The sequence below is a fragment of the Triticum aestivum genome, chromosome 2A, assembly GCF_018294505.1.
Source record: "Triticum aestivum cultivar Chinese Spring chromosome 2A, IWGSC CS RefSeq v2.1, whole genome shotgun sequence".
Classification (NCBI taxonomy): Eukaryota; Viridiplantae; Streptophyta; class Magnoliopsida; order Poales; family Poaceae; genus Triticum; species Triticum aestivum.
This window is the reverse complement of record NC_057797.1, coordinates 571,759,400-571,770,912: the sequence shown is the minus strand read 5'-3', so window position 1 is coordinate 571,770,912 and position 11,513 is coordinate 571,759,400. Positions and strand designations below refer to the sequence as shown.

General features: G+C 52.5%; 1 protein-coding gene across 2 annotated transcripts; it reads left to right on the top strand.

Moving 5' to 3' along the window:
• Nucleotides 1-1,498: 1,498 nt before the first annotated feature.
• On the top strand, nt 1,499-10,691 carry LOC123189493 (probable amino acid permease 7). Of its 2 annotated transcripts, XM_044601922.1 has the most exons (8): nt 5,441-5,517; nt 8,221-8,353; nt 8,493-8,726; nt 8,857-8,950; nt 9,137-9,351; nt 9,467-9,600; nt 9,728-9,955; nt 10,058-10,691. In XM_044601922.1, exons 2-8 carry the CDS (start codon nt 8,284-8,286, stop codon nt 10,457-10,459), a joined length of 1,377 nt encoding a protein of 458 aa, XP_044457857.1. In that variant the 5' UTR covers nt 5,441-5,517; nt 8,221-8,283; the 3' UTR covers nt 10,460-10,691. The 2 variants fall into 2 exon arrangements, with proteins under 2 accessions (XP_044457856.1, XP_044457857.1); XM_044601921.1 differs by lacking the exons at nt 8,221-8,353; nt 8,493-8,726; nt 8,857-8,950 and adding exons at nt 1,499-1,865; nt 1,994-2,230 and having other exon boundaries at nt 5,424-5,517.
• The last annotated feature ends 822 nt before the right edge of the window (nt 10,692-11,513 follow it).

Genomic DNA, 11,513 nt, shown 5'->3' with positions numbered 1-11,513 from the left:
GCCCAGGGAGGGCGGGTCATTTCACTGGCGGCTTAAAATAACGAGGCCCAAGAAGACATGAAGATGGCGGTTCATAGAGCAAACTTATTGAAGGCCCAAGACCCGGGGACGACTTGAGGCCCATGGATGTGAGCCGCCATATGTTTAACTTGTACTGTAAGGCAAGCTTAGTTAGTTACCGAGCCGTACACAGTGTGTATGAGCCGGCCGGAACTCTGTAAGCCACCGGGCATCAACCTGTATATAAAGGGGTGACCCGACGGCGGGTTAACTCAAGAAACAATTGAACGAGAACTAGGTCAAGTGTATTCGCTCCATGGTAATCGAAACCCAAGCAATACAACCTAAAGCAGGAGTAGGCTTTTACCTTGTTGAGAGGGGCCTAACCTGGGTAAACTCTCTGTGTCTTTTTTTCCGTTTAACCCCTTCAACCTAACCTAGTTGCGATGGCTCCAGACCTAAGTCCTTTTGCTAGGGCATCTGCCGTGTTAAGTCCACGACAGCCGCCATGCATGACGAAGCTGTGCGCGGGCACGAAGGCGAGCAGTTGTGACGTTCATCGGTACGGGGTAGTGGCGCGTGGATCTGGCCGTCTCGGTGTGGGCAGAGTGGTCAAATCCCTATATCCGAGCCGATGCCAGCTCGAAGAGCGCCTCATGGAGAGAGGTTGCCTCCGGCCGCCGGATCCTTACCGAATTTCATCCTGGTCTTTAGGCTGAGAGGCTATTGCGGCTTAGTAAAGCCAGAGGACGAGGGGCTTCATCGGCTCTGGGTTTCATGCTCCACGTCGTCGGTGGTTTTCTACAGCAGTTTCGATGGCGGAAGACACTGGCGCTGAGCATCTTCGGCTTGTACGGAGAAGGCGATGGACCAACTCTGCTGCAGTTTGGTGGTGGCAGCCGCACTGTTTGTATCCTTTATGTATGTTTGTATTTGTATGAGTTCATGTACTGACTTCCTTGATGTATAAATACAAGTAGCGCGTATACCTACGGGTGTACGCTTTCAAAAAAAATGTCAATGTCTGCTTTTGTTTAATAAAATATGTCAGAAACGTCAGGAATATGGGATGTTTAAATGAAAATCATCGGACTTTCATGAAAATCATGTGGTTTGTTTAAATTCCATTTGAAAAGTGTCCGGACGATTTGAGGTACACGGTTGTATGTCCGCCCTCTTGTGGATACGTCCGAGCATGCATGCGGACGGATACCGTGTCCATTCTAGGAGAGCTAAGTCTAGTGTACTTCACAAAATGCCAAACAGTTTACCCCTGCCCAGGTAAATCTGGTTTGTTCGGGAGAGATCCAGAATACTCGATTGTTCGAAGAACAAAACATGCATGCTGCAATGATCGCACATAGTAACATTCTCAAAACCAAATTTGGTTTCCGCATACAATCTGTGGCCCCGAATGATTCGCTGCAATTACGGAGTGCCCCGCTGTACCTCCGTGTGAATTGACCACAGCGCAATCAAGCGGCGCCAAGTAGCAGCACCTCACCACACCGGTGTGGAGGCCTACACGCGGCGAACACTCGAGGAGCCAGTCACAGCAGAGCCTCTCACGCATGCGATTCCCGTTATTACAATAGGCCTCTTTCCTCGTCCTCTCGATCCACCGACGCATCAGTGCCTCCTCAAATAAAGCTGACCGATCGAGCCACCATTTGCCAAGAAGTTTTCCAATCAGTTCAGTGAGGCTCCGTGATACGATTCCCCATCCGTGCTCTCCGCCGGCCGGCCGGGAAGGGAAGGGAGCGGAATTCCTCCGACGATGGCGTTCGGCGAAGGGGGAGGCGACGCCACGGCCCCTCTCATCTCCTCCGACGGGCCGAAGCGCCATCTCAACATCGTCAGGAACGGTGAGCGCCCCGCCCGGACCGAACCTCATCCCCGTCGATCCATCCATCGATCGGTTTCTTTGGATCCTTGTCTCTCGTTGCGTTTGGTCGTCGATGTTTGCTGACCCCGCCATTGGATTGGAACGCAGGGAACGAATGGACGGCGTCGGCGCACGTGATCACGGCGGTGATCGGGTCCGGGGTGCTGTCGCTGGCGTGGAGCATGGCGCAGCTGGGGTGGGTGGCCGGGCCGGGCATGATGGTGGTGTTCGCCTCCGTGACGGCGCTGCAGTCCACCATCTTCGCCGACTGCTACCGGTCGCCGGACCCGGAGCACGGCCCGCACCGCAACCGCACCTACGCGCACGCCGTCGAGCGCAACTTAGGTACGCAATCCACGTCCCGCCCGTCCTTTTCCGTTTCTTGGCATCTTTTCTGTCCAACTGTTCCTAATCCAAATCTTCAGACAAGATGATATTATAGTTAATGAGCGTGTAGCTGTATCCGTTCACTGTTCGCCGCGATTGAGTGACAGTCTGACAGAGACAACATAGCCACACATTGGGCATCAAGTTGTTAAACAAAGATACAGTATCTTTTTTTAGCGTATTAAACAAAGCTACATGTGTTACACAAGGGGGGGGGGGGGGGGGGGGGACAAATTATGAAGTCACGTCTCTGTTCTTCTTGTCTTCCTTACCTATCCTTTCCATTGATGTCTCTGTCGCCCATGGTGCTTCTGTACCTTGCAATCTTCATCACATTATTGCTTCTGGTGTGTAACCGGAGCGAAGGAAACACAAACTCTGAGAGACACAGGAGCGGAGACGAGCACCACTGGAGCAAGAGATCGATCGAAGAAGGCTCGTGAATCTCGCGGCTGGACCAGGCATTGTGTGGAGCTCGTCAAAAGAGCGCGCAAACGGCTTGGGGGCACGTTCCTAATCAAACTGCCCCGCTGATTAGAGACCACTAATTTCTTTAATATAACTGGTCGCAGTGCACGGGTTCGTGTTTGGGACTGCAGAGCAGGACAGCTGGCTATGGCTAGCGGGACTGTCAAGCAACAACGGGAAGGGGGTGGTGGTCCGTTTGAGCTCGGAAGGCATGAGACAAGTCTTACAAGTTACAGCCAATGTGCAGCTGCCGCGTGGGCGTGGCGTGGCTGTTTGATTTGTGACCCTAATCCGTAACCCCTGTGGATTCTTCCGCCGGACCAAACGTGCTTCTTCTTTTTTTTTGGGGGTGGACCAAACGTGCTTCGTCCATAATGAAGCGATACGGATGTGCCAACATTGTTGGAAGTTTGGGGCAAGCGGGTCCAAAAGTCGGCGGCCCACCTTCTTTTTCAACGTGGCTACACCGTGAGAGTTTGGGGGCATGATTAAAGCCTAGCTTGGCTTGCACGATGTACACCCAACAGAGTGGGGAGGTATGGTTTCCGTGAAGCAGTGGTGGAGCAGCGATGTTCATGATGTCGCAACTTCGAAGGGTGTGTGTTTTTATTGAGGCATCTCCAACGCTAGCCCTCAAATCGTTCGGACGAAACTTTTTCACAAATCGAAGACAAACTAGGGGGCTTCACGGCCGTCCGAACTGTAGCCATACCCGCTTCTGACCACCCTGACCCATCCAAAACCATCCTCCCTCGCGCGCGCACATTCCCACCCGTCGCTAGCTACCCGCTTTCATGCCTCTGCAGAGCGGCCGCTCCACATTGAAGTTGGCCCAGAGCGGACTAGACCTCTCACTGGCTCCAGCATTGAAGCCGCACACCGGCCGAGGGTGCGTCCCTAGTGTCTATGTTTGTTCAATGCTGGAAACGTGTTACTGGACGGGACGGGACATATATCTACCATGCCTGTTCAATGCCCCGTTTGTCCGTATGCCGCCATGAAGCAGGCTCGCTAGTCGAGAAACCCACTTCGGCATCATGCATTGATGCACCGCTCCACGTCCTTCTTCCTTGCACCACATTCGTCATGACTGCAGGCGGCAACGCTCTGTGGGAGAGCCTTTCAACGGAATGAAGCACGCTGGCCACTTGCTAGAGCCGTCGTGCCAGGCGGGTCGAGGCTGGCATGCCGGCCAGCTCGCCCGAGGTCTCCGACAACGAGGACAACACCACGATGGAGACGGGCTCTCATAACACCGCACCGGATCACGCGCATGTGCATGTCGGCTTCACCATGGAGCAGGCGCATGCGCACTTCAATGCCGCCAGTGCGGAAGAGCAGGTTGAGCCAGCGCCTATGTTGGCATTCTGGTAGGCGTGGGAGGAACAACGGTATAACATGTTCCTCCTAGAGCAGCCCCGGCTGGTGGGAAGGGTGTCAAATTGACGGCGAGCACGTGAGCTAGGAGGCTGTGACGAACCCCAACTTCGTTGCAAGCAACGTGCGATATACGAGGTTGCCTGCCGCCACTCGCCCGGAGCAGGTCATCGCAGGGGCGCAACTGCAGGCGATCACGGACAAGAACAACACAAGTTGCGCCTCCTACGCGCCGCCGACGAACTTTCGGGCGGGCCGGTGGGACGACGAGAGCGTTGGCGCCACCATTTCCATCGTGGACCTCACGTCCACTAGTAGCGAACAAGGCACAGACTCCTTCGAGGATGAGTAGGGCATAGGAGGTGGCAGGGCCTTGTGTCCCATGTGGGTCGGTCCGTCTCTCATGGTCTACTCTTCCTTGCTGGAGACCGCAACTTCATTTCATCTGTCTTATCTCCGGACTCCGGTGCTCATGGAGACGAGGATGGAGGACGCGGTCCCAGGAAGGGAACAACAGGTGTTGGGACACCGGAGGCCGCCGTAGGATAGGTTCAGGTCGATACGTTTTTCTTTTATTTCTAGATATTCAAAATGTAATGATGAAAATTCGTCGTGTTCGCATGAATGTCGTCTAGTTTATATAAAATCTGTCATGTTTGCACGAATGTCGTCTGGTTAGGTCAAAAGGTTATTGAAATGTATGCGGACAACGTTGAATGTTGGAATCCGGCATCAGTGTCTGTGGACTGGTCCTCCCTTATCCGCGGACAGATGCTGGAGCAAATTTGCGAGCTAGCGTTGGAAATGCCCTTATGTTGCTTATCTAATGGAAAATCTGGAAGGAGCGAAATGCGTATGCCTTCCGCGACACCATGATTCCGATGATGGGTGTCATAGTTGCTAGAATTAAAAAGGAAGCATCTTTGTGGTGCCTCGCCGGGGTTAAATATTTGTGTAATGTAATACCGTGCGAGACTGAGAGTGATGTCTTGTATTTCGGCCTTTGGCCAATACCTCTAAAAATCTTCTTATTCAATGAAATTGTCAAGCTTTTTGCATTGTTTCAAAAAATAAAAAAATAATAAAAACATTGTTGGAAGTCGGAACCTACTAGCAACCCTGTTTCCGCTTTCATTATGATCTTTTGTATATTATTACTCTTTTTGTTTGTGAATTTGTATATTATTACTCCTAGCGTGAAAAGTTTAGTTCCTAATGGCTGGTCATTGACCCGCAAAAAAATAAAATAAAATAATGGCTGGTCATTTCTGGAAGAAAAAAAAAATCATACTGTATTATTTGCCAGGTAGCAACAGCGCGTGGGTCTGCCAGTTTTTGCAGCAAACAGCCTTGTTCGGCTACGGCATTGCCTACACCATCACCGCTTCCATCAGCTTCAGGTACACTACTTACTTCCATTTCATGCACACTTTTTTTACACCTTTTGTCAAGACTGGCCCAGCCGTCTTTTCTTTTAGTGCGAGTGGCTCAGAAAAAAAATTGGAGGGGGGGTGACTGGCTCAATTTCTTTTTCGAGAGGGGCGAGTGGCTCAGCTTTTTTTGAGTGGTTCAGCTGTAGACCCTGTAGTGAGTGTTTGGTTGCTGCCCTGATATTTTATTTTCATCTCAACCGTCCCGTTCGCCTACCAGGCTCCCCACAAAGGCCGATGTTTGTTCTTCCCCGGCCTATCCACACAGTTCGACCATCGGGCCATCCCAGCTTTTTTTTTCTTTTGAGAAAAACAGGCCATCCAAGCATGTATGGATTGGGTCATCTCCCGGCCCAAAGTGGGCTCGACTAAACAACTATGGATTGGGCCGGTAGTAGCCTAGCCCGTTTCCAAATGTCTGCTCTACAACAATTTCTAATGGGGGCATGCCTGGCCCATGACACTGAAATCAACGTACACATCAGTGTTCTCTCCCCGCACTGGCGTGCTGGCCGTTCTCCCTGGATGCCATTGCCAACTCGTCGCCTCCGGGTTGTCACGATCTATCTGGTGCTTAGCACGCGCGAGAATGTCGTGCCGAATTCTGCCGGAAGGGTTGTTTTCTCGAGCGACTACAATTGGACCGTCAAGTCAACAGAGAAGTTGAGAGAAAGCTACTGTACTACCCCAGCATGTACTCCTATATCTATCTGCAAGCTTGCACTAGCAGCGGCGGTAGGCTCCCCGCAAGTCCAAATACTCGGACTCTATCAGATCAGGCCAAGAGTGACGCCTCCTCGTGACCAACTGACCACTAGCACGTTCCTGAGTATGGCGCTTGCGAGCGAGTGACCATGGAAATGGTACCAATTTGGTAAAGTTGTTCGGTATTGATATCTAAGTATATTTTCAATAAAAAATTAGTTAGGTGCATCAAGTCGAGAGGCTTTGCTTTCTTTTTGGGGTAAGATACGTAAAATTAAGGGACTACCATATGCTAGGTACTCTCTCCGTTCCAAATTACTTGTCCGAGAAATGAAGATACATCCATTTCTGCGACGAGTAATTCGAAACGGAGAGAGTATCTGAAAACGTTTTTTGCAGCGGCCACTTTTGTGAGGACCACTAGGTCTTGATTCAACGGCTGGAAATAGATCAGGCACTCTTCGTTCTTAAACTCATATTATTCCTCCTCTTGTTCACCCGTTGGCCTCCGCCCCCTTGGTCGGCGGGCGATGCCACGCGTGGCCACATCGTCCCGCCCTCCCCCCAACGTCGTGCTAGCTGTCGCCCCCGGCCACCCCCCCTCTCCCCCACCCATACACACACACACGCACGCACATGTCAAGTTTTTGACTCGCTCCTGCCAACTCCCACCCATGCACAGCTCGGCCTCGCTAGCGCCAGCGCTCCTCATGCCGTCCTCACCTTTAGGCCCTGTTTGGTTCGGCTGTGGATTTCTAAAAGCAGTTGTGAAAAATCTGCTGTGGAAAAACAACTGTCGAAAATCTGATGTGAAAAGATGTAGGTCATTTGGCAAACCAGCTGATACAACTTTTTCAGATTTTGACCCGCAGCGGAATCAGATTTTGGAAAGCACGTCCCGGGCTGCTTCCGCTTTTGGTTCAGATTTTGGCAGCGAATTTCTGGAATCGGATTCTGCTGGGTTCGTCCTTTGATTCAGATTTTGCTGTGCGTCAGCGGAATCCATCGATAAAAGCTGAACCAAACAGGGCCTTAGCCTCGCGCTTTGTGAAAAAAGTGACCGTCACGCCTAGCATTTGGCAGACACGGAAAATTTATTGTCAATCACTTATACTCTCATGTGTCAATTTATATTGCCTCTTTAGCCATTTTTCTTAAGCATTCTTCAACATTTACACAGCACCGTGGCATTTTCATGGTCATGCATAATTATCGACACATTGCCTATAAAGATTGGAGACAAGATCATAAACGATTGTGGGATGGGCATGGGCAGTCATTTGCTGCCAAATCTCGAGCATAGCATCCCACGCGGAAACGTCCTTCTATGTTGTACTAGTATGGTCCTAAGTCCTAACCCTTACGGCCCTACCTCTAGGTGCAGTTCAATGGACCAACCGGCTGCATGCATGTGCATTGGCAGCCCACATGCTAAACATAGCCCCTGATTATCTTCAGATCCAAATGCCATCACTACGCCGGTCCGAATCCACCGGAATTTATCCCGCGATCCTTGATTCATCATATCCGCATCCACATTTCCGTCACATTTCGGTCGATAGAGAAGATACTCTCACCAGATTCACAGACACTCGCCCAAGCTGGCCTGCGTATCTCCGGCGGTCCAGCTTCACTAATTCGGGCAAGGGAAAAAGTTACGGGATCCGCGTCCAAAAGAAGCGGACAGAATCGCGACGGCGACGGCACCAAAGATTCACGCACGCACTGGTCCGCGGAGGTTCACCGGCATGGCGATGCCTGTCTCACTCCCGTCTCGTCTCCGCTAGCTCCTTCTCCACCCGCTCGCCACGAACCAGCTGACAGTCAAAACCGATTGAGAAAGGGGCAACCTACCCGCTACGTCCCCGCGGGACCCACGCACCCACAGTCGCTACGTGCTCGATCGCTCCGGTCGTGTGCCGCCGTATAGCTCCGCGGTTCTTGGCTGAACCCCATTAATTCTTCCAGTCTCTTCCCGTGGAAGCGGCGCGAAGCTTGGCTTAGGGCGAGCCTCTGCGCGGTGCCGGGGCAATGGCGGTGCAGCACTCCCTCCAGGTGATCGACGGCCGGTGCGACGACGACGGGAGCCCGCCCCGGACCGGTATGCATGGCGCCACGCACCTCCTCCTAAGTCCTAACACGCGATGCGCGGTTGCTTCTTCGTTTGCTTACGCTGCTGCTGCTGCTGCCGCCGGCCCGGCGACCGGCGTGTCCTGCCGTGCCGTGCCGTGCTGCTGCAGGGACCGAGTGGACGTGCGCGGCGCACATCATCACGGCGGTGATCGGGTCCGGGGTGCTGTCGCTGGCCTGGGGCGTGGCGCAGCTGGGGTGGGTGGCCGGGCCGGCGTGCATGCTGTGCTTCGCCGTCGTCACCTACGTCTCCGCCTCCCTCCTCTCCGACTGCTACCGCTGCCAGGACGCCGAGAAGGGGCCCAGGAACCGCTCTTACATGGACGCCGTCCGCGTCTACCTCGGTACTATCCTTTAGCAACCTACATATACTCAAGCATGCAAAGCTATTCAGCTTGTATGTGCATGTGCTACTGCTCGCCCGTGCTGTGGTACTGTGATTTGATCGGTGCATCACTCTGGCAACGTGCTCAGGCAAGAAGCAGACCTGGGCTTGCGGCTCGCTGCAGTACCTGAGCCTGTACGGCTGCAGCGTCGCGTACACCTTCACCACCGCCACTAGCATCAGGTAGCCGCCGCCTCGCCGGTCATCACCAGTTGCATCGCAGCGTCGGTTGAGCAAGCAAGAATCAAGTGGATTAATTGGATTACTAGAATCATTTTGCCTTCCCTTTGTGCTATTAGTAGTTTAGTACGTGCTGCTGCTCGATTTGCAGAGATACATAACTCAGATCGATTGTTTTGCATGCTGCAGGGCGATCCTGAAGGCCAACTGCTACCACGCGCACGGGCACGACGCGCCCTGCAGCTTCGACGGCAGCTACTACATGCTCATGTTCGGCGGGGTGCAGCTCCTCCTCTCCTCCATCCCGGACTTCCACGACATGGCGTGGCTCTCCGTCGTCGCCGCGGTCATGTCTTTCTCCTACGCCTTCATCGGCCTCGGCCTTGGCCTCGCCAGCACCATCTGTAAGTACTACGCCCTGCTTATCTCCCAGACCCGGACAGCCAGTCAGATTACTTAGTCGATGATCTCAGTATAAACGTTGAAAAATGACACAAAATTGACACGCTTGTTCTTCAGCTAACGGCGTCATCAAAGGGAGCATAACGGGCGTCCCAATGAAAACCCCTGTCGCCAAGGTATGGCGCGTCTCACAGGCCATCGGCGACATTGCGTTCGCGTACCCGTACTCCTTGATCCTCCTAGAAATTCAGGTAATACTCCTAGTATCATCCGTCTTTTCAGAATTACTTACTGTATTTGGTAGTACTGTCAGTAAACCACTGAGCAGGATGACACGTTGTTTTGTTTCGCTCGTGCATGTGCCAATACACACTGTAGGACACCCTCAAGTCGCCACCGGCCGAGAACAAGACGATGAAGAAGGCGTCCATCATCTCCATCCTGGTCACCACCTTCTTCTACCTCTGCTGCGGCTGCTTCGGCTACGCCGCCTTCGGGAACGACGCGCCGGGGAACCTCCTCACCGGCTTCGGCTTCTACGAGCCCTACTGGCTCATCGACTTCGCCAACGCCTGCATCATCCTCCACCTGCTCGGCGGCTACCAGGTACTACTGCCCAAAAGTCAAAAACCCTGAAACTCTGCAGAGCGATTTTATTACAGAATGCAGAGCTCTGAACTGATACGAAGCAAAACAAAATGTGAGCAGGTGTACAGCCAGCCGATCTACCAGTTCGCGGACAGGCACTTCGCGGAGCGGTACCCGGGGAGCGGGTTCGTGAACGACTTCCACACGGTGAAGGTGCCGCTGCTGCCGGCCTACAGGGTGAACCTGCTGCGGGTGTGCTTCCGGACGGCGTACGTGGCGAGCACGACGGCCGTGGCCATCTTCTTCCCCTACTTCAACGAGATCCTGGCGCTGCTGGGCGCGCTCAACTTCTGGCCGCTGGCCATCTACTTCCCCGTGGAGATGTACTTCATCCAGCGGAAGGTGCCCCGCTGGTCCACCCGGTGGCTCGTCCTCCAGGGCTTCAGCACCGTCTGCCTGCTCGTCAGCGCCTTCGCGCTCGTCGGCTCCATCCAGGGGGTCATCACCCAGAAGCTAGGCTAGTAATAGTGTAGTATCTTCGGGCTGGGATTGGGTTGCTCCTTTCTACTACTAGTGTGTCATAGCGACTGGGGAGCATTAGGTTTCTCCCTCCGTGCTGATGAACAAGCATGTTGTATCTGCTGGACCGCAGTGGCACGCCGTTTTCAGTGCCTTCGTTTCTTGGCCGTGGCTGATGCATCGGACTGAAACCTGTACACATGTTAGATTGCCAGGTTACTTGAGTTGAGGAGAATGTTGGCAATCCTGTCCCGTGCAGCGCGATGTGCAGTTGCATAATTCAGAACTTGACTGATTGCTCAGCGTTGCCTGGTCATTCAGCATGCATAAAACATGCGCCTGCAGGGTCGATTTTACTGAAATGATGGGAAAGAACATGATCCAGGGGGGGTTCTTGGGATTGCTTTGCCTGGCCTTGGTCTTCTTGATGACAAGGGTCGGAGAATAAAGTAGCAGCCTCATCTCAAGAGTGTAATGGCAGCGCAACACATATAAATGGTGCTACCGTACTCCATATGCTGTAAAGATCCTCGTAAAATAACTACGTCAAGATTAGTTTATCATCCAAAACAGTTCGGTCCTCTTGGGTTGGAGGCTTGGAATACTTTCTGATAAGACACACTATGAAAAAACGATAAGGGCATTTACAACCACATTTGCCTAATTTAGCCCTTTCTATGTCCACAGACAATTTGAGTTCACCCCTCTTATGTTCGTTGTTTACAACCATCCCCTCATTTCTTACCCCCATATCCATGCAAATTCATGCAATGTTGATCACGTAAAAACAAATCCATACAAAGCATACGTTAAAATTTCAGCATATTGCATCGGACAACCAAAAGGGACCACAATTCATCACCGTATTCTACTAAAACTGTACTAAAAATAAATTTAACTCGGACATGAGAAGATTCACCGCTTAGCCTTGCCCTACCCCTTGCCATCGGCAGTGGTACATGGTCAAGATAGCAGTAGTGGCATATTTATGGGGAATTGAGGGTTATGGTTGTAGATGCTCCTTTGGCAAGTGCTAGGGTGCTGCCTATGTGGGGAG